The 20,390-nt window shown below is 38.8% G+C and overlaps 2 protein-coding genes across 2 annotated transcripts; one reads left to right on the top strand and one right to left on the bottom strand.

The window, feature by feature from the left end:
* Positions 1 to 1,733: 1,733 nt before the first annotated feature.
* Positions 1,734 to 9,260, top strand: LOC140150938 (retinol dehydrogenase 8-like). The gene is made up of 4 exons (XM_072173095.1): positions 1,734 to 2,127; positions 4,313 to 4,492; positions 7,589 to 7,682; positions 8,285 to 9,260. Exons 1-4 carry the CDS (start codon positions 1,860 to 1,862, stop codon positions 8,616 to 8,618), a joined length of 876 nt encoding a protein of 291 aa, XP_072029196.1. The 5' UTR covers positions 1,734 to 1,859; the 3' UTR covers positions 8,619 to 9,260.
* Positions 9,261 to 15,971: 6,711 nt separating this feature from the next.
* LOC140150215 (melatonin receptor type 1B-B-like) lies at positions 15,972 to 18,121 on the bottom strand. The gene is made up of 2 exons (XM_072172221.1): positions 17,107 to 18,121; positions 15,972 to 16,201 (listed from the first exon to the last, which is right to left on the bottom strand). Exons 1-2 carry the CDS (start codon positions 18,119 to 18,121, stop codon positions 15,972 to 15,974), a joined length of 1,245 nt encoding a protein of 414 aa, XP_072028322.1.
* Between the last annotated feature and the right edge of the window lie 2,269 nt (positions 18,122 to 20,390).

The raw sequence follows: 20,390 nt of genomic DNA, 5'->3' as shown, positions 1-20,390 counted from the left end.
GACATTTAGTATGGAATATTTTTTTCGCAAAATTCCACGACTGGTCTTGAAGACGTCTGCATAAACCGCACGGGCTAATTATTAATTTAGGTGTGTCGGGAGATGGTGTAAAATAATTGTTTGATAGAAATAGTTATGCAGACCCCTTCCAGACCAGTCCTGAAATTTTGCGAAAAAATATCCCATTCTAAATGTCAAGTCTGTATTACGAAGGTCGCTGGTTCGATTCCGGCCAGATGCACTGTTTTCCTCTCAACGTTAATGTGCACTAGCTACTCTGGTTCGTTCCACTGGGTTCGTTCTACCAACCCAGAGAACTAAGTAACACAACCTTTCATCATTGAATTGTAATTGCATATCATGCTTTTATAATTATCTATAAACAGTGGTGTACTGGGATTTTTGCTGGGGACAAGCACACGTGCAATCTTTATATTAATATAAACTACAATATTAATTAAGAAAAAACAAACAAATACACAATAAAATTATTATTTGAATCAAGCTGTGTCTGACAGGGGGTATGTAGCGCTGCCCCTCGATAAAATATTAAAGAAGGGCCAAATTAAAAACAATAATTAGATTTTTAGATGGATTAATTAGAATTTTGCCTTATTCGGGCTTCCAAAACATTATTTTCATGGTGAAAATGCGCGGAAAAGCGTGCGTAGGAGATTTAAACTTTTGATCCAAACACAAAAACAAATAATTCCTACCTCGGAATCTTTGCTCTCTCCCATTACACGTACATGCAAGATTTTGTGGAACCCGAATTTAAAACCTTAAATTATCTTATCATATAATGCGAGCGCAGCGAGCAGGAAATTTTGCATATTTTAACGTGTTCCTAACGTTTTCCTTCACCTTTTTAAATTTTAGGGCGTAATATAGAAACGGTGTTTAGGATGTTTTCCGTTTTCAAAGTTTTATAAATGTTAGTAAAACGTTTTTACACCCTTTATATTATAACCCGACATTTAAACAGGGGCGTAAACCAGACCTGAGCTTCCGGGGGGCAAGGGGCAAGATTGAAAAATTTCCCAATTTCTGATCAAAAGTTGTAGTATTTATGTGCGAGCGGCTTGCCGCGTAGCGTTAAACGGGTGGGGTCCAGGGGCAAAGCCCGGGTGGGTCAAGGGAGCCCCCTGAAGCTCCTGGTTTTTGGCATATTAGAAGCTAAAAATCAGTGTTTCATAGTACAAATTTCACAATGAAAGTAGTATATAGTATAGATCTTCTTCCCTCTTTCTTTCTCCTTTCTCCCTTCCCCTTTTCTCTTCTCCCGTCCCCTTTTTTCTTCCCTCTCTTTCTTCTTTCCCTTTCTCTTCTTCCCTCTTTTTCCCTTTTTCTTCTCCTTCCCCTTTTTTCTTCCATCTTTTTTCTCTTCTTTCCCCTTTTCTTCCCTCTTTTTTCTTCCCTCTTTTTCTCTCCTTCCCCCCTTTTCACCCTTCCCAATTTTTTGCTCTTCTTCCCAGTTTTTAGTGTTCGGGGGGGGGGGGAAGCTTGCCCCCCCCCCCCACTGGTTTAATACGCCACTGCATTTAAACCTTTTTTGTAAAACGTGTGTTTATAAACACTCCCTTTTATACACAATAAAACAGGTCAAGATAAACTTTTGAACCACTGTTTACTGGCATTTGTTTTGAATAAGGTCACGAAGGTTGCCGTACTAGTGCAGGCGCAAGGTAATATAATTTGAGTGCAATTTTATATAATCTGCTCATACAACTCGTTATATTTTAGATGCATGTGACCCGGGATTGTGACATTATAGAAACACAAAATACGCACTGTCACAGTTGCCTGTTTTCTTTTATAGCAATTGAAGCAAAATTTGAATGTTCAACTTCAGATGAAAAATGGCATCTCAAGTTGTGTTGATCACCGGTTGTTCTAGAGGAATAGGTCTAGAAACAGCGCTGTACCTCGCTAAAGATCCACAACGTCGATTTAAGGTGTATGCTACTATGCGTAGTATGGCTACCAACCAGGAAGATTTGAAGACTCAGGCAGGAAAAGCTTTTGATGATACACTCTTTATTCTGGAATTGGATGTTACTAAACAGGATACTATCGACAAAACTGTGAAGGAAATTGTCGATAAAGAAGGAAAGATTGACGTTTTAGGTGGGTAGCTTCTTTAACAAATTGATTGAAAAAATGATCAAAATAATTCGTATTAAATATTGAGTAGATTAAAATTTGTGGCACCCGCCCCTTGGGCTTGTGTGTATGTTCAGTACCAGCTGTTGTCCAAGACCAAAGCCAAATATAGAAAGCGTGACTTTTGACCATGGCTAGTATAAATTGTTTATTAAATTTTTCTGCAACAGCATGGTCATCTATCAAAAAGATCTATTGTATCAAAAACGATATGTTCATTTGAGAAGAAAGGCAATATAATTGGGATCCACATGAATGAGTTGAGTTAATTGGTTCTCTTGGACTTGGATAAAGCTTTAGAATATTCACCACATTCATTGAAACTAAAACACCCCATAAAGGTTTCTTCCACAGTTAAGGATAGGCCCTATGGCAAATTGATACAAGTGCACACCTTCTTGGCTGACCGTGTGGATTTCCAGGCGGTGATGGAAGCGATATCGCCAATATTAAGGTCGCCATTGGATTAACACATAATCATGAAATCGTCACAAACAATTCTAAATTTGTTATGTGGTGTTAAAGCAAAATTATCTTACTCTAAAACCGTCGGGGTACGACAATGTACCACACTGCAAGTATGTTAATTTTCCATTTGTAATTGCTAACCGTGTATTTTGAATGGGGCTGTCAGCCCTGTATCTTCGCCAGCCTCGTACGTCACGTGTTGCGCTTCCTATGCCGCCTGTGGATTTCCTACCAAACTAACCGCACACTCATAGAAATGACTTGTTCGCCTTGTTGGCGCAATTCAAAAGGAGTAAGTTTGGACAACTCAAAAATAGTGTAAAAATTGCCAAAACAAAATTCATTTTAGTTATCCGAACTTAAAAAATGCTGAAAAAGCTCAAAAAGTTCCGTCAAAAGGCTAATCAACTTTGTTGGCATTACTTTTTGATGTAAGTCGTTGCGTCAACTTTTTAAGTAATGCCAACTTCTGAATTCAAGTTCAGGGAACTTAGAAACATAAACAAGGTTCAAAGAACCAATTAGTTGAGTTATTGTAACTCAACATGTAAGTTGATGTAACTCGTTCATATTAAGTTACTGGTACTTATTGTTTTGAATTATTGCAATTTGGTACTTTGTTACTTCACGTAATTGGATCATTTTCTGTACAATTAGCAGTATTCAAATATTTATTTTTGTAATCAGTGCAAATTTTTGTATACTATAGCACACCTCTAGAAAATTATGTGAGGCTAGTTTCATTTTCTGAGTTGTAACAACTCAATAAAGTAAGTGCAAATGAGTGCGACGAATATAATGATATCGAGTCAGCGTTACTCAAAATTGTACGCGTTGGCATTACTCGGAAAGTTGACGCAACGACTTACATCAACTTACTGAGTAATGCCAACGAACAATTTCTATGAGTGCACTGAGTGAGCAGAAATGAGATGAACCCTAACCCTAAACCCTAACCCTAATCTAAACCATAAACGCTAAACAGTAACCCTACTTTAAAAAAATTACTTTTTACCCCATAATATCCTCAATTCTTCAAGCCCTGGCCTCTTTCGGGGCTAATTTATAGTTTAAGCTTGTTGGATATCCACATTTCGTGGTTAGTGGTTCTTTTTAAAAATTTCTTACAAGAACTATAGAGAAAGTAAACTTCGGATTTCCTTTTTTAGATTCATTTATATCATATAAAGGCTGTACACAAACGCGTAAAAAGTTCATTTCATTTAGGGGCTGTGCTATAATTATGAGCCTCGGTAGGAGGGTAAAATGGGGGGGGGGGGATTTTGGCGAGCCGAAGGGGGAGGGGGTGGGCAAGCAATTTTGGCAAGCTGAGGGGGGGGGAAGGATTTTGGCACACATTCATGGTGCGCCTTTTAAATAAAACACTCTAAAAGGGTTTCGGAAAACAGTACGGAAACGCATAAATAATTTTCCCGCTCACTGTGATCGCAACATGTATATAGACCACATAAGGTTCGCAAATTGGGATCCCAAAATGTTGGCATGTGCATAGGGGGAGGGGGAAGATTTTGTGGGCATGCTGAAGGGGGGGGTGATATTTGGCGGGTAAGGGGGCGATTTGCAGCGAGCCGTTTGGGAATTTTACTCCGGGGGTGGGGGGGGGCTTATAATCATTGCACAACCCTTACTACTATTCTTGTCAATTCTCGGTTTGTTTCAGTCAATAATGCAGGGTTACAAAGCGTTGACTGGTGGCAGATTGCTCCGATGGAAAACTTTTATGACGTCATGGAAGTTAACTATTTTGGGTGCGTCAGGATGACGAGGGCTGTAGTGCCTTACATGAAAGAAAAACGAAGTGGCAAAATTCTGCAGATGTCTAGTTTGATTGGAATAAAAGGTAGAAGAATGTAACATAAAATAAGACCAGATAGTGCTAAAGCATCTTTTATTTAAATATTGTATAATAATTATACACCATAATTAGAGAATAAACGATAGAATTTTTATTTTGCCTATCCTCTACCAGTGATAGACGACAGGCAGGTCCAATATTTTGAGTAGTGGATGCCGGCGCAGCCGGTATCCACTACGATAAAAATATTGGACCTGCCTGTCGTCTATCATAGGTAGAGGATAGGCAAAATAAAAATTCCTATCGTTTATTCTCATTCTTAGTCAGCTAAATATTATTTTAATAACTGTAAAATATTTTTAAAGGAAAAATTAAGTTACCGTCATAAAACTCCCCTTTTCTAAAATGAACGAAACTTGTTTACAACTTCACATCTTTTGTTGCGCGTTCTGCTAGCGCGTGCGAGTATTCCGCACTGCGTCTACGCATACAACGCGATACATACGCGCACCTCTATGAGCGTGTTACGCGTTATCAACACTCATGATGACGTGGGGTCGTCTACCGCCTGATAGACGACACCCAAAATCATGCGATTGTCCAATCAGATTATGTGTCTACTAATAGACCACTCCCACTGACTAAGAATTTCGTTTGTCTCGCATTGTCTGTCACATAACGTTATAAAGGTGTGATGTCGTGTTGTAGCTGTTTATCTGGTATCTAGAATCCGAACTTGAGACGGAAAAAATCTTCTGACCATTTTATAGACCTTTTTCCCTCTATCCCACAATGCACTATTCCAGGGGGGTATGACGTAGTTCATCAACCTCATAGATCGTGTGCATCCGATGGTCTTTGCCAGGCCGTTGCAATTATTTTGTCTTAATATGGGCATACTGATTCCATATATGCCGATTATCGTAAAGGCCATCGATGTTACTAATTATGCAATTATTGAATACACGAGTGATGCAGTTACGGAGCGATGCAGAACATCTGTGTAAGAGATTTTGTGTTCGTTTTATTTTCAACTCCGAAAAAAAGTGAAACGGACGCCGGTAAAATATCACTGCGTGTCCCGTCATCAGTTTTTCACCATTAGGTCTATAAAATGTATGCAAAGTTAGGTTTCAATAACAGGAAACTTTTTTGGGTGAATACACCATGTCCATAAGGCATAGAAATGTTGTTTTTTGCCCCCGAAAGGTATTAGTGACCGTGGCGCCATTATCATCATTATCGGGGATTCCTTTTTTGTGATGAAGGCACCAGTCGAAATGTCCGTATTCCAGAATGTGATGAACATAACCCTGTACTCCCCCGGGGAGATGATGTATTTTGCGACACTCATACCCCCCTGGAATAGTGCATGATGGGAAAGAGGGAAAAAGGCCTATATGTCCCGGTATATGTCGCTCGATTATCTTCAACTTGGACATACAGGCTGAGTCAAAAAGAAGTAAACTTATGTTTAAGGGGCTGTAACTAGAGATCTGTAAGGACTCTGCTATAAATGAAAATATCATTGCAAAGAGCACCATGTTTGAAGGGCTGTAACTAGAGATCTGTAAGGAATCTGCTAAAATGAAAATATCATTGAAAAGAACAAATTCTACACGTCTAAATAAAAAATGAATTGTTGCAATTGCTTACAGCAAACTAAAGTTATACTCATTTGAATACAACCACCCATTTTTGTAGCTGCACACGGCTGATTGATTTTCATCCATTTCAATTTCGACGAATCAGCAAAGTTCTAACAGGATTTATAGTTGAAATGACAAATTTTGCTTTTTAATAAATATTCAACAAAGTCCATGAAAGTTCTGTAGTTTGTAGGGTTGTAGGAATACCAATACCAAGTGTTTACGACAGATCCGACAGAAGCTTGATTGGAGAATGTTGGGAAGGATTGCGTCTTGAGCTGATCTTTGGGTCTTACTGTAACGCATGTCTAACTCTATAGCCATGTTCACTTGTAATCTGGCAGTTCGTGGTCTGCCTGAAGCTTCCGGCTGTCTGTCCCTTAGTGTCCCATGCACATTGAGCTTGTGCACATTCTTATATACTGCTCCCTTACATGGAATTCGATTAGCTGTGGGAAATTGGGGACGAAAAGACGCTGAACTTCAGTAGGACTCTTAGTTTCATGATACTTCGTCGACAAAAACGTCCGGTAAATTGTGGTGCCATGTTGTCATTTGGCCCATTTCATTATAATGTAGTCGTCGTGGTCCTATGGGTCATGACTGACCCTTTGTGACCCTGTTGATGATGGTATTCCAGCAGCTTCTGTCTTGAGCCAGACGGTGGGCTGCGACGAGAGAAAGGCCTGTTAATTGTTTAATTCCATTTGAGTCCATCTAAGCTTCTGTCTACCTCTTCTACGACTGCCTTCTATGTGACCTTGCATAATTATCTTCTCAATGCTGTCACCATCTCTTCTAGAAATGTGGCCAAAATACGCCAGTTTAAAACGATCTATTTTCTGGGACACGGAAGCATGGTCTCCAATTTGGTTTCTTACAAATTCGTTGGTCTTATGTTCTTTCCAAGATATTCTCAGCATCTTCCGCCAGCACCACATTTCAAACGCCATGATCTTTTTCTTATCTGTCATTCCAACCGCCCACGTTTCACAGCCATACAAGGCAATCGGGAAAACCAGAGCATCCATAATATGAATCTTGGTAGCTTTAGAAAATTATAATGTAGTGCAATGAGGTAAAGTTCATATTGAAAAGAATCTTTTAACATGTAGGAATTATTGATAGAAACCACACCTGCCCCGTAACTTTACTGTTTGCATTTGAATATTGCGCCTTACCAATCTATATAATAGGTACTTGGGAAGTGAAACCGTGTGCAGCTTCAAAAATGGGTGGTTGTATTCAAATGAGTATAACTTGAGTTTGCTGTAAGCAATTGCAACAATTCATTCTTTATTGTGACGTGTAGAATTTGTTCTTTTCAATGATATTTTCATTTTTAGCAGATTCCTTACAGATCTCTAGTTACAGCCCCTCAAACATGAGTTTACTTCTTTTTTTCTCCGCCTGTATTGGATAACGCGCAACTCACAAACACATTTAAGTTCAAGGTATTTATATAGTTTTGTTTTTTATGATTCAAACTCAGCTCAGCCAGTACTTGCACAATACACTTCATCAAAGTTTGCATTGGAAGGCTTCAGTGAATCTATTGCACCGCCGTTACGTAAATTTAATGTTTGGTAAGTATAGCCTAGGTAGACAAATTTTATCAAATCAACATTACTACATGTACTTTCCAAAAACGGAAGCTGAACATTAGCATATTACTTCTAAAAAACCCGCTATCACTTACCGCGCTCCACCTTGATGTAAACAACTAGTATTTGGACAAAAAGTGATATTTTCTCTTTAAATCGCACTATTTTGTGGAAATAGAAAAAAATCGCACTATTTTGTGGTAATCGCACTATTTTGTGGTAATAGAATAGAAATTATACTCTACACTCAAATAACGTGTCCTTGGCAGTAAAAACGTTGAAATAATGGGTTCGACTGCGTTTTTACTGCCTCAGTCACATCATTGGGTGTAAGGATACTTTATTGTAGACTTTATTTCTTAATTAATTGGTTATTTTTTAAATGTTGGACACTATCAAAATCAACAAGCACATCAACAATGACATCCGTATTAACACAGATAAGACAATGCTTTCCTGTGTTTTTCAGTGCTCCCTGGCAGCTCAGGAGGCCTCCTTTATGTTATTTTCTACTTTTGATGTTTGTTGCCAAATGAACAAAATAAATAAATAATTAATTATTTCATACAATGTATTCTTTGCAGGGTGTCTATTATAGAACCAGGTTATGTTTCAACTGTTATGGCCCAGCAATTTAGTGATTCAGATCTAAATTCCTTTTGGAAAGCAATCGCATCCAAAATACCAGAGGAGGATAACCGCGACATTGTCGTTAAGATGTTGACATCAGACCCAGATGTTGTAGCAGGTTTGGGCATGCAATCACCTCAGGATATTGCCGAGCTTATACAAGACGTTATTCTTTCAACCAAACCAGATTTTCGCTACCAAAGCTCTAAATCAATACATGAGATCATAGCACATCGCATGAAAGACCCAACTGGTAACAGTACTATGGACACTTGGATGAAACGGTGACAATGCTCAAAACATCGCACCTCTAAGAAGTAGGATTTAGGCTAATTCGGTGTGCAATAATTATGAGCCAGGGGGTATAATTTCCAAATGGGGTGCCAAAAATTGCTTCCCCCACTTTCTGCCTGCCAACAATTGCTTTACCCTCTTACGGTATGCCAAAAAATCTTCCCTCCCCCTGCACATGCCAAATTTATGGGTTCCCAATTTGCAAACCATAAAATGGTCTATGATGCGAGCAGGATCAGGAAACGTTCCATATCTGAACGTTTCTGTACCTTTTTAGAGCGTTTTGTTTAAAAGGTGCCCCGTAAATGTGTGCCAAAACAGTTTTCCCCCTCCCCTCGGCATGCCAAAAAATCTTTTCCCCCCAATATTACCCTCCCTAGGGCTCATAATTATTGCACAGCCACTAAGGGCATGTCATTTTATAACGGATCATCCACCACAGAGTATATGGACCTTAGCTTGGCAAAGCAAAGCAAAGCAATTATAACATGTTATCATGTTGATGTGCTCACACATGATCAGTATCTAAATTTAATGCTGAGCTATGTTCTATAGTATACAGTTAAAGAACTTACTATCCCGCCTTTACGAACATTATTTAGTTACACTGCAGTCTATAAATTGATAATAATTATAATCTTAATCTAATGGCGATTTTAACATTAAATTGCAGAAAGTTTTATCCACGTTTACAATGGGCTGAATTTTCATATAGCGTCACAGAAAAAGCCCATGTTTGATATTTTCCAATTTTCATTATAAATAAAAAATAATAATCATGAACATGACGAAATACACATTAAGATCTAAATATCTACCAAAAAGAAATTACCCCCTTTAAACATGTTAAATAATGGATATTATGGCCAATTTTGGGATATGCAGCTATGCAGTCGATGTTTATGAACACGGACAGAACACCTCCCAATCAGTTACTTTTGAATCTAACTTTACCACTGAAAGGAAAACTGGCAATGATAGGACATTTGTAGGACCTTGTTGGTCAGAATATGATATTGAAATCGTTATGTTTAATTTGATATTATGTGAATAGTGCCCACTGATGAGGATAATGACAATGGGTTATTCCAGTCCAGAAAATAAGTGCACACCCCTATAGAGGAGTAACTTTTCAATCAAAGAAATGTTCGGATTTCGGATTTCTTTTAGAATACCCTACCACTGTAGATTTTCAATGGGAGTCTTTTATGAACGACCCATAGCCAAAGGCAATAAAATCCGGCAGAAAAACAGTTTAAAATCAGAAATCCTTGATTTGACAGCTTATTTTGGAGATTGCCGTGATTTTTCCTTCATTTAATTGGATTTCCAAGCTTTTATCAAGTGACAACGGCAACTGGAATTCCAGTCGTTTTCAGAAAGCAGACTTGGAAATCCGGGCTATCTTTTAGAATACCCTACCATTTTTTACATTCACAGTGTATGTGTATGGGTCGTTCATAAAAGACTCCCATTGAAAATTTACAGTGGTAGGGTATTCTAAAAGAAATCCTTGCCTTTGGGCTCTTTAAAAGTCTGGATTTCCAACAGTCACGACTGGACAAAAAGTCCGGAAATCCGAACGCCAATATAGGGGGTGTGCATCTATTTTCTGGAATAGCCCAATTGTTATTGATTATCACATGTTTTAATCCCCTCTAAATGCGTGAAACAAAAAAAAGAAGGTTAATCCAGTGAGAGCTAAACAGATATCCATCAATAGATACTGATACAAGGCAATACAATTTTGCTGCAACTTTCAAATCTTGGGTTACTTTCATTACAATGTACGATGCAACATAATATTGGGAACATTGCAACAAATGAGGTATCATAATGCGCAAAAATAAATTCTTTGGTAGATGTTTATTTAAAAGCTTAATAATCTAGAATTTATGGAATTTAAGAATTAGACCAATTAAGACCTAATTAATATTTATTCATTCTTTGATGACGAATATTAAATGCACCAAGTACGCCTTATTCAAAAATCAATTATATTTGAAATATATCATCGATTTTACGTCACCAAACATTCCTTAGATGATAAATCTGACTGCAGAGAGAATGGAAATTGTTAAATACGAAAACTTGTTGCAACGAATATTCGACGTTTGTCGAATAAAAAGTATGAACCGGGCCTAATAATATAATATAATGTTCTACTCATCGGAACGCGACGCCTGACGCAACACCAAATCAGGCGCGAGCATCGAATTATACCCCCGATTATAACCTGCTGGCCTATGAGATACTTAGTCGTAGACATTTTGATACCACACATAATATTGCACACATCCTACACAATTTTGCACAACCATACACATATCCTACACAATTTTACACATACCATACACAAGTCAATTTGACAATTATATTGTACATACTGTTGGGTACCCTTCGGTAGCGTAGGGGAGAGGCTGGAAGAGATACACAATCGAATCAAGGAGTTATAGAGGTTCGAGCGTGTTAGATTCAGTACACTTGTTGGAATCCCTTTATTATGCTGGATATGCAATAGGCTACACGTAATACTTAGGGATTTAATTATATTTCACCGTTGTTCATCACTGATTAACAACTACGCGTACGCGTCGTCTGCGTGATTTACTAAGCTGCCCTCGCGAAGTAAACCACACAGACGCGCCGGACGCGAGTTGTTAATCGGTGATGAATAACGGTGAAACGTGGTTGAATCCTTTCAACAACGAGAACAAGCTAATGGTTCTGTCACACTACACCGAATAGGTCTTCCGTACAAGAAACGGATGGTATTTTAGTAAATCCGTTGTTGTTCGTCAATGATCGTTTTATGTTCTTTTTATGTCCTGCTATCATCCGCCAAATGCGTTTCGTGTTAGGTGATGTTCGTTAAGTCTGTCGGCAAGTTTGTGCATGCACAAAACTTGAAACGGAGTGTACCGAATACACATGTTCGGTATTTATCCGATGTGTGTTCGTATGGTGCTGCATATTGCCGGAGTTTGTTCGCTCTCCTTTCGTTCATGTTCGTTCTTTGTTCGTGGCACTCGGCCCGTGTTCGTTGCAAACACGTTCCTGTGAGGCCTTCACCCCCCAAATATTCGGTGTGATGTACGTTGACCCAGTCCATCTTAGTGTCACACTACACCGGATCGGTCTTCCGTACAAGAAACGGACGGTATTTTAGCAAATCCGTTAGTGTTCGTCAATGTTCGTTTTATGTTCTTCATATGTCCTGCTATTATCCGCCAAATGCGTTTCGTGTTAGGTGATGTTTGTTTAGTCCGTCGACAATACGTTTCAAGTTTTGTGCATGCACAAAACTTGAAACGGAGTGTGCCGATACACATGTTCGGAAGTTGTCCGATGTGTGTTCGTACGATCCTGTATATATTCGATTGGTTTGTTCGTTATTCTTTCGTTTATACCGCAGGTGTTTGGGAGGTTTCGCAGGTTTTTGTGCCGGATGTAGGCCTATGGCGAACATGTGCATCGATCATGGGGGGGGCTCTTTCTGAAGGGTGTGGGACGCAATATCAAATTCCCGCAGTAGTTTTAGTAGTGACTGACTGAAAGTAGAAAAAAGGGGGAACGGAGAGAGAAAAAAAAAAGAAAGTGAGAAAAATTGAACAGAGAAGAGAAAAAGTTAAATTGCACGTAATAAGTAGGTCCATGCATGTAAGTAGTATTGGGGGAGGGGCACTTTCTGAAGGGTAGAGGACGCGATATCAAATTCCTACCAGTTTTAGTGATTGACAAGAAAGAAAAAAGAAAAGGAAAAGGTTAAATTGTACGGTATTGAGTAGGCCCAGGATAGCAGTAAGCCTAAGTACATGAGTATAGGCCTGTGATTATTATAGGCAGTGCTTAAAGGTGGGTCCTTGGCCCAAAAGCCTGTGAAAATTACTGCCGGCCCGTCGATATGTAGGGCCCGTGACATTTTGTCACCAAAGTCAGTATTTAAGACGGACTTAGGTCTATTACTGACTTTAACATTATCAATATTATGCATGCTTTACCTGAAATTACGAGTCTTATATCTAAGTGTCAGTGGACCAGTGTAACATTTTAAATTTTGCAAATTCAGTTCGGGCCTTCTTTGTTTTTTGTTTGACATTTTTAAGGCAATAATAGTGTAAAAATGATGCACCAAAAACAATTTTCCAAATTTTCCATTTTAAAACTAAATTTTTACACAATAGGCCTAGGCCTAAAAATGTAAATAGGCCCTACAGTCCCCATGCAAATGGCTTCAATTGGACCTTCATTTTGAAAAATGGACAAGTCTTCCTTTTTGCTTCTGCTATGGACATCCACGTGTTATTTTTAAAACAATATTGTTTATATTATACAATAATGGTGAAAACTTTTCAATGGCTTCAATTAGGCTTTTGTTTCACCAATTTGCGGCTGTTTCAAACTAAAATAGTACCCAATAATATATTGCTAAAATTGATCAAAAAAAATGACAAATGGCTTCAATTGGGCCTTCATTGTCTAAAGGTTTCTCACCTCTATTGCCCCCGGACGCTGGTTGCCCTGATATATAAGATTTGTAGCCCTTTTGTATACTTATTAGTCAATATTTGACCATTTTCGTCAAAGTTTTCCCCCTTAAAAGTTGTCTTTCCCCACTTTGTTCACCCTCTGAAAAAGTGCTTGCTACGTCACTGCCTCTAAGGGGTCAAAACCCTCTCAAACACCCTCTCCTCCCCACTTTTCTGATAGGGTGGACGTCCCTGTTGGTGCCACATGCGACGGATTCGCCGGTCATTAGTCGGACGTTGAACGATTGAATATAAGACGCCTGCAGGATTATTAGCGGCCACAACGCATAGAGAGACGAACGGGAATCGGACCCCTAAATCCGGTCATTTGTCGGACGTTGACCCCAAATCCGGTCATTTGTCGGACGTTGAACGATCGAATATAAGACGCCTGCAGGATTATTAGCGGCCACAACGCATAGAGAAACGAACGGGAATCGGACCCCCTAATCCGGTCATTTGTCGGACGTTGAACGATCGAATATAAGACGCCTGCAGGATTATTAGCGGCCACAACGCATAGAGAGACGAACGGGAATCGGACCCAAAATCCCACCGAATCTTTTGCCGGACTGGTGATTTTTCCACCGAATAAAATATTTTTGTATTCGGTGATGTACGTTGATCCAGTCCGTCGTAGTGTGACAGACCTATAAAGAGTGTCTAATTCACATGATTCTTTAATTCGGAATGTCCGTTTGGCATTGTCACTCAACCTTAACATGCTTACAAGATAATTTCTCTGTAATAAAACTAAAGAATAGCGGCAATGTTTAGCTGCTACCTCGAACATAAGAGAGTGTCTACGTTCCAGGCATGGCGAATTTAACGCGAAACCGCGTGTTCGCGTATACGCTACTGGATTGTGGATTCATCATCGATTAACAACGCTTGGCTGGCCAAGCGTTGTTAATCGATGATGAATCCACAATCCACAAAGGTATAGGACGAGTTGTTGAATTAGAAATTAATATATGCGATAAAAGCGACATCCCTTTTGGACATGCGTACGATACAACCAGACAACAGCTCAACTACAAAAAGCGCCATCAGGTTTGTGCATGCGCTTTTTGATTGTAATCGGAACTACCTGGTCCAGTTTAGTTACCAGGGATTGTGTCAATATACAACAATCCCTGTAACCATGGTTACTACTCTGGTGCCCACGAAGCCTCTGCCAGGTGGCTCTATGATCTTAAAATTGGGCTATTTTAGAAAATAGATGCACGGGACCCCCTATAGAGGAGTTTGGATTTCTGGACTTTTTGTCCAGTCGTGATTGTTGGAAATCCAGACTTTTAAAAGCGGCCAAAGGCAAAAAATCCGACAGAAAAAATAGTTCAAAATCAGAAATCCTCAATTTGACATTTCATTTTTGATGTTTCCGTGATTTTTCCTTTATTTAATTGGATTTCCAAGCTTTTTCAAGTAACATTGGCAACTGGAATTCCAGTTGCTTTCAGAAAGCAAACTTGGAAATCCAGACATATCTTTGATTGAAAAGTTACTCCTCTATAGGGGGTGTGCACTTATTTTCAGGAATAGCCCATTATAGCTCCTTAAAGGGGCATTTCGTGATCCACAGCCTCATCCCCCCACTTTTCTCAAAAAAAGTTGAGATTTTTATATCACTGGAAAACTCTGGCTACATAATGTTTATGCACAAAATATTCCTTTCAGATTAATTCGTTTTGCAAAGATATCGTGAAATTTGAATTTCGTTCTGGTGCACCAGAACGAAATTACAACGCATTGTCTATGGAGCAGTGTAATACACATAATCATGCATAACTCGCAAACGCAAAATCGGAATCAACTGAAATTTTGAGAATAGGCTTTTTTCGTGGATATATACTGAAAAATGTCATAAAAAGAGGATGCTAGGATCACGAAACACTCCTTTAACTCACAACAATATAAGAAAGGGGAGTTTGGCCAGGCCAAACACAACACTGCCCCCACCCTGGTCCAAAAAATGCCCTCATTGTTTCGAAAAGGTGAAAATCACACTTAATTAAGAAATAAAGGGTAATGCATGATCCTTTACACGAAAATAATGTGTCCGAGGCAGTAAAAACGTAAATAATTTAAACGATTTTACTGCCGAGGACACATTATTTGCGTGTAAAGGATAATGCTGCACCCTTTATTTCTATTCTATTACCACAAAATAGTGCGATTTAAAGAGAAAATATCACATTTTTTGCCCAAATATTTCAAGTTGTTTACCTCAAGGTGTAGCGCCTAAACGTAGCTAAAGCTAGAAAATCGCAACGGACAGCCGAAAATGCAACGTCTGACGCCACGCAAAAATGTCGGATTATATTTTGACTTTTATATTAGAATATGCACATGGAACAGTGTATTCCTTTGCGGTAAACGTCGAGAAGGAGAACCAACCTCAAACAAAGGTGGCCACCGCTGCGACATTTGGTTCTCCGTTATAATTTTCCGGTCAAAGGATTAATCTTTTCGGTAAATCCTATAATCCTTTGCGGGTATACGTCTGATGTTGTCACGCCGATACGCACATCGTAACTGATGCGCACTTCAGCTTACAAATGCGTAGTAACAATGTTCGCTAAACGATGATCGGCGTGACGTCAAATCGGACGACCGCTCAGGTCTACCCACAAATGCTTATGATGGGATTTATTGAAAAGGTGAATTAGCAGAGAGTACAAAGAGAAGCGGCATTTTTGTTTATAAAAGTTAGATTTTATGTCCTAATATAAATGACAATTTAGCTTATTTTGTTCATACACATTTTTCGCTAATCGAAATAGTAAAACGTATTGATTTGCCTCACATGCATGGTTTAGTCAATTTCAGTCAGGGTATCTTCTTGCCGTAAATTGCCGATAGCATGATACAGGTTTCTGGTGTAGTCATGTCCGTCAATCGTCTCAATAGCCACACTGCAGTTAGTATTTACGGAAGGAGATGTAGATAGTTGGTTTGCTGAGCTATGTGGTACGGCGCCAGGGAGGGTCGGAACCATTACATGTTTTCTGCTATTACTGTGTAAAGATGAGTTTGAATGGGAATCTGAAATGGAGAAAATACGTGTAAAAACATCAGTATGTTAACATTTTAAACAGTCATTTAGAATTAGGTATGTTTAAAATTATCGATCTCTAGACCCGAACATGTGAAAAACCGATATAGTTCACCCATTTTTGTGTATACTATTGATCCGAGCTATATGGTGATGTATGAATATTTGCAAATAATCCAAGTACATACATAGGGTGCGGTGGTAGATAACCACAGTCCGGAATTAAGATTCCTTTAAAAAAGGAATTGGGCGTCCAATGGGAGCTTTGATATGATGTGCTGAAATCCCCGGTCACTCCGTCTTCAGGCCCCACTTTTTAAAAGTACTTTTTAAAGTCCTCCTTCCCCAGCTACCTTAATAGAGACATGCTTTGACTCGAGGTTTTGCTGTTGTCCCAGTTAGTGCCACTCGAAGAAAACATAATGGCACTTGATATCTTTGAACATGTAGTTGGATAGCTGTAGAGGAGGATTAACTTGAGACTATACTTTACTTACGGCTACCATATATGATAAGCTTTAATGCAGAATCAAAATGTAGACAATCCCCACCATCCTAGATGTACTTGCGCATTAATTCAAGACAACTTACTCGTTGCTCTTTCAGCGCTTGATCATGTTGATATAAAAATCACGCATGTATTAAGGTCTTTTACAAATACTAAGAAGAGGTAAACTAATTCACTTTAAATAAAGTAGTTCCAAAGTGACGCTTTGGACCTGCTTCAAACCGCAAAAACAAATTTCGTTATCGAGATGGGAATTGCGATATACCAATTCGTCATATGGCCAGGTTAATAGTTCGAGTCTTAAGTCTCACTTAAAGGATCAAAGCCAGTCGAATTTTAGGATCTGTTTAAGGAATTTTGTAGGCTGCATCTAATGTGTTTACTTACCCGCCGGCACAGCTCTAAGTTCCAACTGATTGGCTGTACCTTGAACTTCTAATTCCCCGAATTCACACCCCCTCCAGAATGTCAACAATGTCCAATATGCATTCCGAAAGTCTTTGTTAAGCATGGCGTAAACAATACCATTAAGACAAACTGGTGAGTGTGCTAATACCATTGCGAAAAGAAACTGGGCATCACCGAAGGAATTCCGTGGGTCACGAAGCCAGATGATACTCATCGTCATCCAGGTTATGACCATACAGATTGATACCCCCATGACAGACCATAGAGTCTTCCTTTCATCTTGTAATACTATATATCGTGGTGGCGGGTGCAATTCTCTCTCCAAGGCGCCATTGATTTCCGGTACCTGCTGCCTGGGGTCAGCTGATCGGGAACGGAGAACAAAGACGACGCGGGCTAAGCAGAAAATGGTAATCGAGAGTGGAGCCCAGACACCAATAGTCAGCATGAAGAAGGTGAAACTAGATGACTCGCTGGGATTGTAGGTGCAGTGCATAAGACGCGGGTCGAGGTTATGATTTCCCCAACCCATCATAGAGGGTAGCACGATCATAGGGCAGAGTGTCCATAACCAAAATATTATGACCATTACGATCTGAGGGGTATAGATGATTTCAAAGAAAGCCTTGTGGCATACTCGAATGTATATGTGCAGACCACATGCTGCAACGCTCCATACGGAACCTATACCCGCAGACAAGCAGAAATATGATACAACTTTGCACAAGCGTGCGTCATTAGCCAAAGGACTCTTTCCGTGTACAAAACTTGCACTTCCAAAACCTTCGAGTAGTATTAACGCAAGACTGTCGGCAATGACTAGGTTAAAGATAAACGCGTTGTGTATTGTACGAAACTTCTTAACACATAGCACTAATATAATCAGTAACATGTTTCCAAATGCACCGATAATTAAAAGTACGATGGAACAAATCAGATATGCTGTAGTGTCTGTAGGGTTAATTGGTTGCTCGTCGTATTCATGTACAGCCATCGTAATGATTCAGTTAAGAGACCAAGAATCTATCCTTGTGGTACACATCTGCGTGTGGGTAAGTAAAACACGGTGGTTGATCAGTAGTTGTCCGGATTTAAATTACAAACCTATGAGCTTTCTTCTTTCCAAGTTACTCACTGCATTGCTTAAAATAATATGGTCGGATTGATTTTAATTTTATCTTGGTCACATGAAAGGAAACCCGCTCGTGCATCGCTTACATATCACTGTCACTGACGTACTAAATGTACGTCCTCATTAAAAGAAGCCTTATGAATGTGTTCTGTAACTCAGAGGCACAGTAATTTGTTTAATTAAAAAAATATCGGACATAAGAAAAAGCTAGTAAATGCCTTGAAACGGGGACCAATGCGAAGCCAGAGACGTCACTGCATTTTATTCGCATTCCTGGTGTTGGTCCATGCAATCGTGTACCTCTTCTGCTTTATACCCACCTATCCATTGCAAAATTCAAAATCCAAATGATAAAAATTCTGCTCGCAAGCAAGCAGAAGATTGTATATTAAAAAGAAAGTCATGGATGTCAATGAATACGCTCAAACTAAGGCGACGAAAAAAAGAAACTCTGTTCTACGGACGGACCTTTAGCGTCGGTCGGTTTTCGGTCGGCCTTTTTCTTTTTTTTGGGGGGGGGGATGACCCAAAATATCACTAAAATTTGTAAATAATTTGACATTTGAGAAAATGCAAAAAAAATTTGTTCCTGAAGTTTCCGAAATTTGGGTCGGTATTCATTTGTACAGGAATTTTTTTCCCCAATTTGCTCAAAATCTGGATCGGGTTTTGTCGCTTAAACGATGAAAAAACATGACTTCAAAATATCAGCAGCATAAAATTCAAGATCATTCCATTCATGTCGGTACCGCTACAATCCATGCTTCAAAAAGTGCCCGTAACCTAGGAATTGTTTTGATGATAATTTGTGTATGGATCAACATGTCAAACGTATATGCCAGTCTGTATACTTCCACATTAGAAATGTAAATAGTATTAGAAAAATCTTAACAGATGAAACTGCTGCAACCAACATTCATGCACTTATTACATCACGCCTTCACAATGGAAATTCTCTTCTAACTGGCATCACTGATCGCAAACTTCAACTCGCACAAAATGCTGCTGCTCGTATTCTTACAAAGACAAGAAAATTTGATCACATAACACCTATATTAAAAGATCTTCACTGGCAACCTATAACCTATTCGTGAGAGAATTGACTTCAAAATACTCATTTTAACTTGGAAAGCTTTGAATGGCACTGCACCAGAGTATTTAATAAACCTTCTTCTTCCTTATATTCCGAGTCGCACACTTCGGTCTTCTGATAAACAATTACTTGTCGTTCCACGGGCTTCATCTACATTTGGAGATCGAGCCTTTTCTGTTGTTGCACCCACACTTTGGAACTTGTTACCTCTGAATATAAGAAACTGTGATTCTTTTCAGACTTTTAAGAACTTGTTAAAGACTTATTTATTTAACAAAACATATACAAAACATAACTGATGTATGTATGTATGGATTTTAATGTTTAATTGTACTTGTACTTAACTTATAAGTATGTTAATGTTTATTGTACTTATTTGTTTTTCATGTCTGCGCCTCGGAATAGTTCTACTAGATTGATGGCGCATTACAAATGCTTATTGTTAATTATTGCTTATTATTAATTATTATGGCACAATGATGTGTTTTGATCCGATTTAGGGTAGCAGGGTAACAGAACAGTAGCATAACCTTAACGGATTTTATACTGTAAAAATAATGGCCAAAAGAATATTCTTGTTTTTACCATAATATTTTCAACACTTTCACGACTTCAGCAGTGTAACTAACATAAAATCACGCTAAAAAGGGTTCTTTTAATTTAAGAAAATAAGGTAAATTATTATTTTTGTACAGCCTGAAGAGAAACAAAAATAAAAATAAATTATCCTTAATTAACCTTAATGTTAAAACCTTGAGTAACCTTAATTTTGAAATACGGATTACGTACTAAAGTGAATTTTGACAAACAGAGGGCGCCATCACTCTACTAAAGTACTATGCACTCATGTGCTCAATATTAGCACTTCAAGACTGTTGTACAGTGCTTAATATTTGCACTCTAGTGAAGATAAACCAGATACAGCTGAACCGAAATGTTGCATTCACGAGAGTAGGTTTGCGTAATGTGTGGGTTTTGTTTAAGCTTGTTTCCCAACAAGGCTTTGTCACGAGTTTAAAAAAAAAAAAAAAAGAAAGA

The sequence above is a fragment of the Amphiura filiformis genome, chromosome 4, assembly GCF_039555335.1.
Source record: "Amphiura filiformis chromosome 4, Afil_fr2py, whole genome shotgun sequence".
Classification (NCBI taxonomy): Eukaryota; Metazoa; Echinodermata; class Ophiuroidea; order Amphilepidida; family Amphiuridae; genus Amphiura; species Amphiura filiformis.
Note: the sequence above shows the minus strand (reverse complement) of the source record. Positions and strands in the feature narration are given on the sequence as shown.

Bases quoted from the DNA above. Each gene is read 5' to 3' on its own strand.
- LOC140150938 (XM_072173095.1), top strand. From the start codon at position 1,860: ATGGCATCTCAAGTTGTGTTGATCACCGGTTGTTCTAGAGGAATAGGT. The intron at 2,128-4,312 runs GTGGGTAGCTTC...GGTTTGTTTCAG, and splicing joins AGGAAAGATTGACGTTTTAG to TCAATAATGCAGGGTTACAA. The intron at 4,493-7,588 runs GTAGAAGAATGT...ATTCAAACTCAG, and splicing joins TAGTTTGATTGGAATAAAAG to CTCAGCCAGTACTTGCACAA.
- LOC140150215 (XM_072172221.1), bottom strand. From the start codon at position 18,121: ATGGCTGTACATGAATACGACGAGCAACCAATTAACCCTACAGACACT. The intron at 16,202-17,106 runs GTAAGTAAACAC...TCTCCATTTCAG, and splicing joins ACTTAGAGCTGTGCCGGCGG to ATTCCCATTCAAACTCATCT.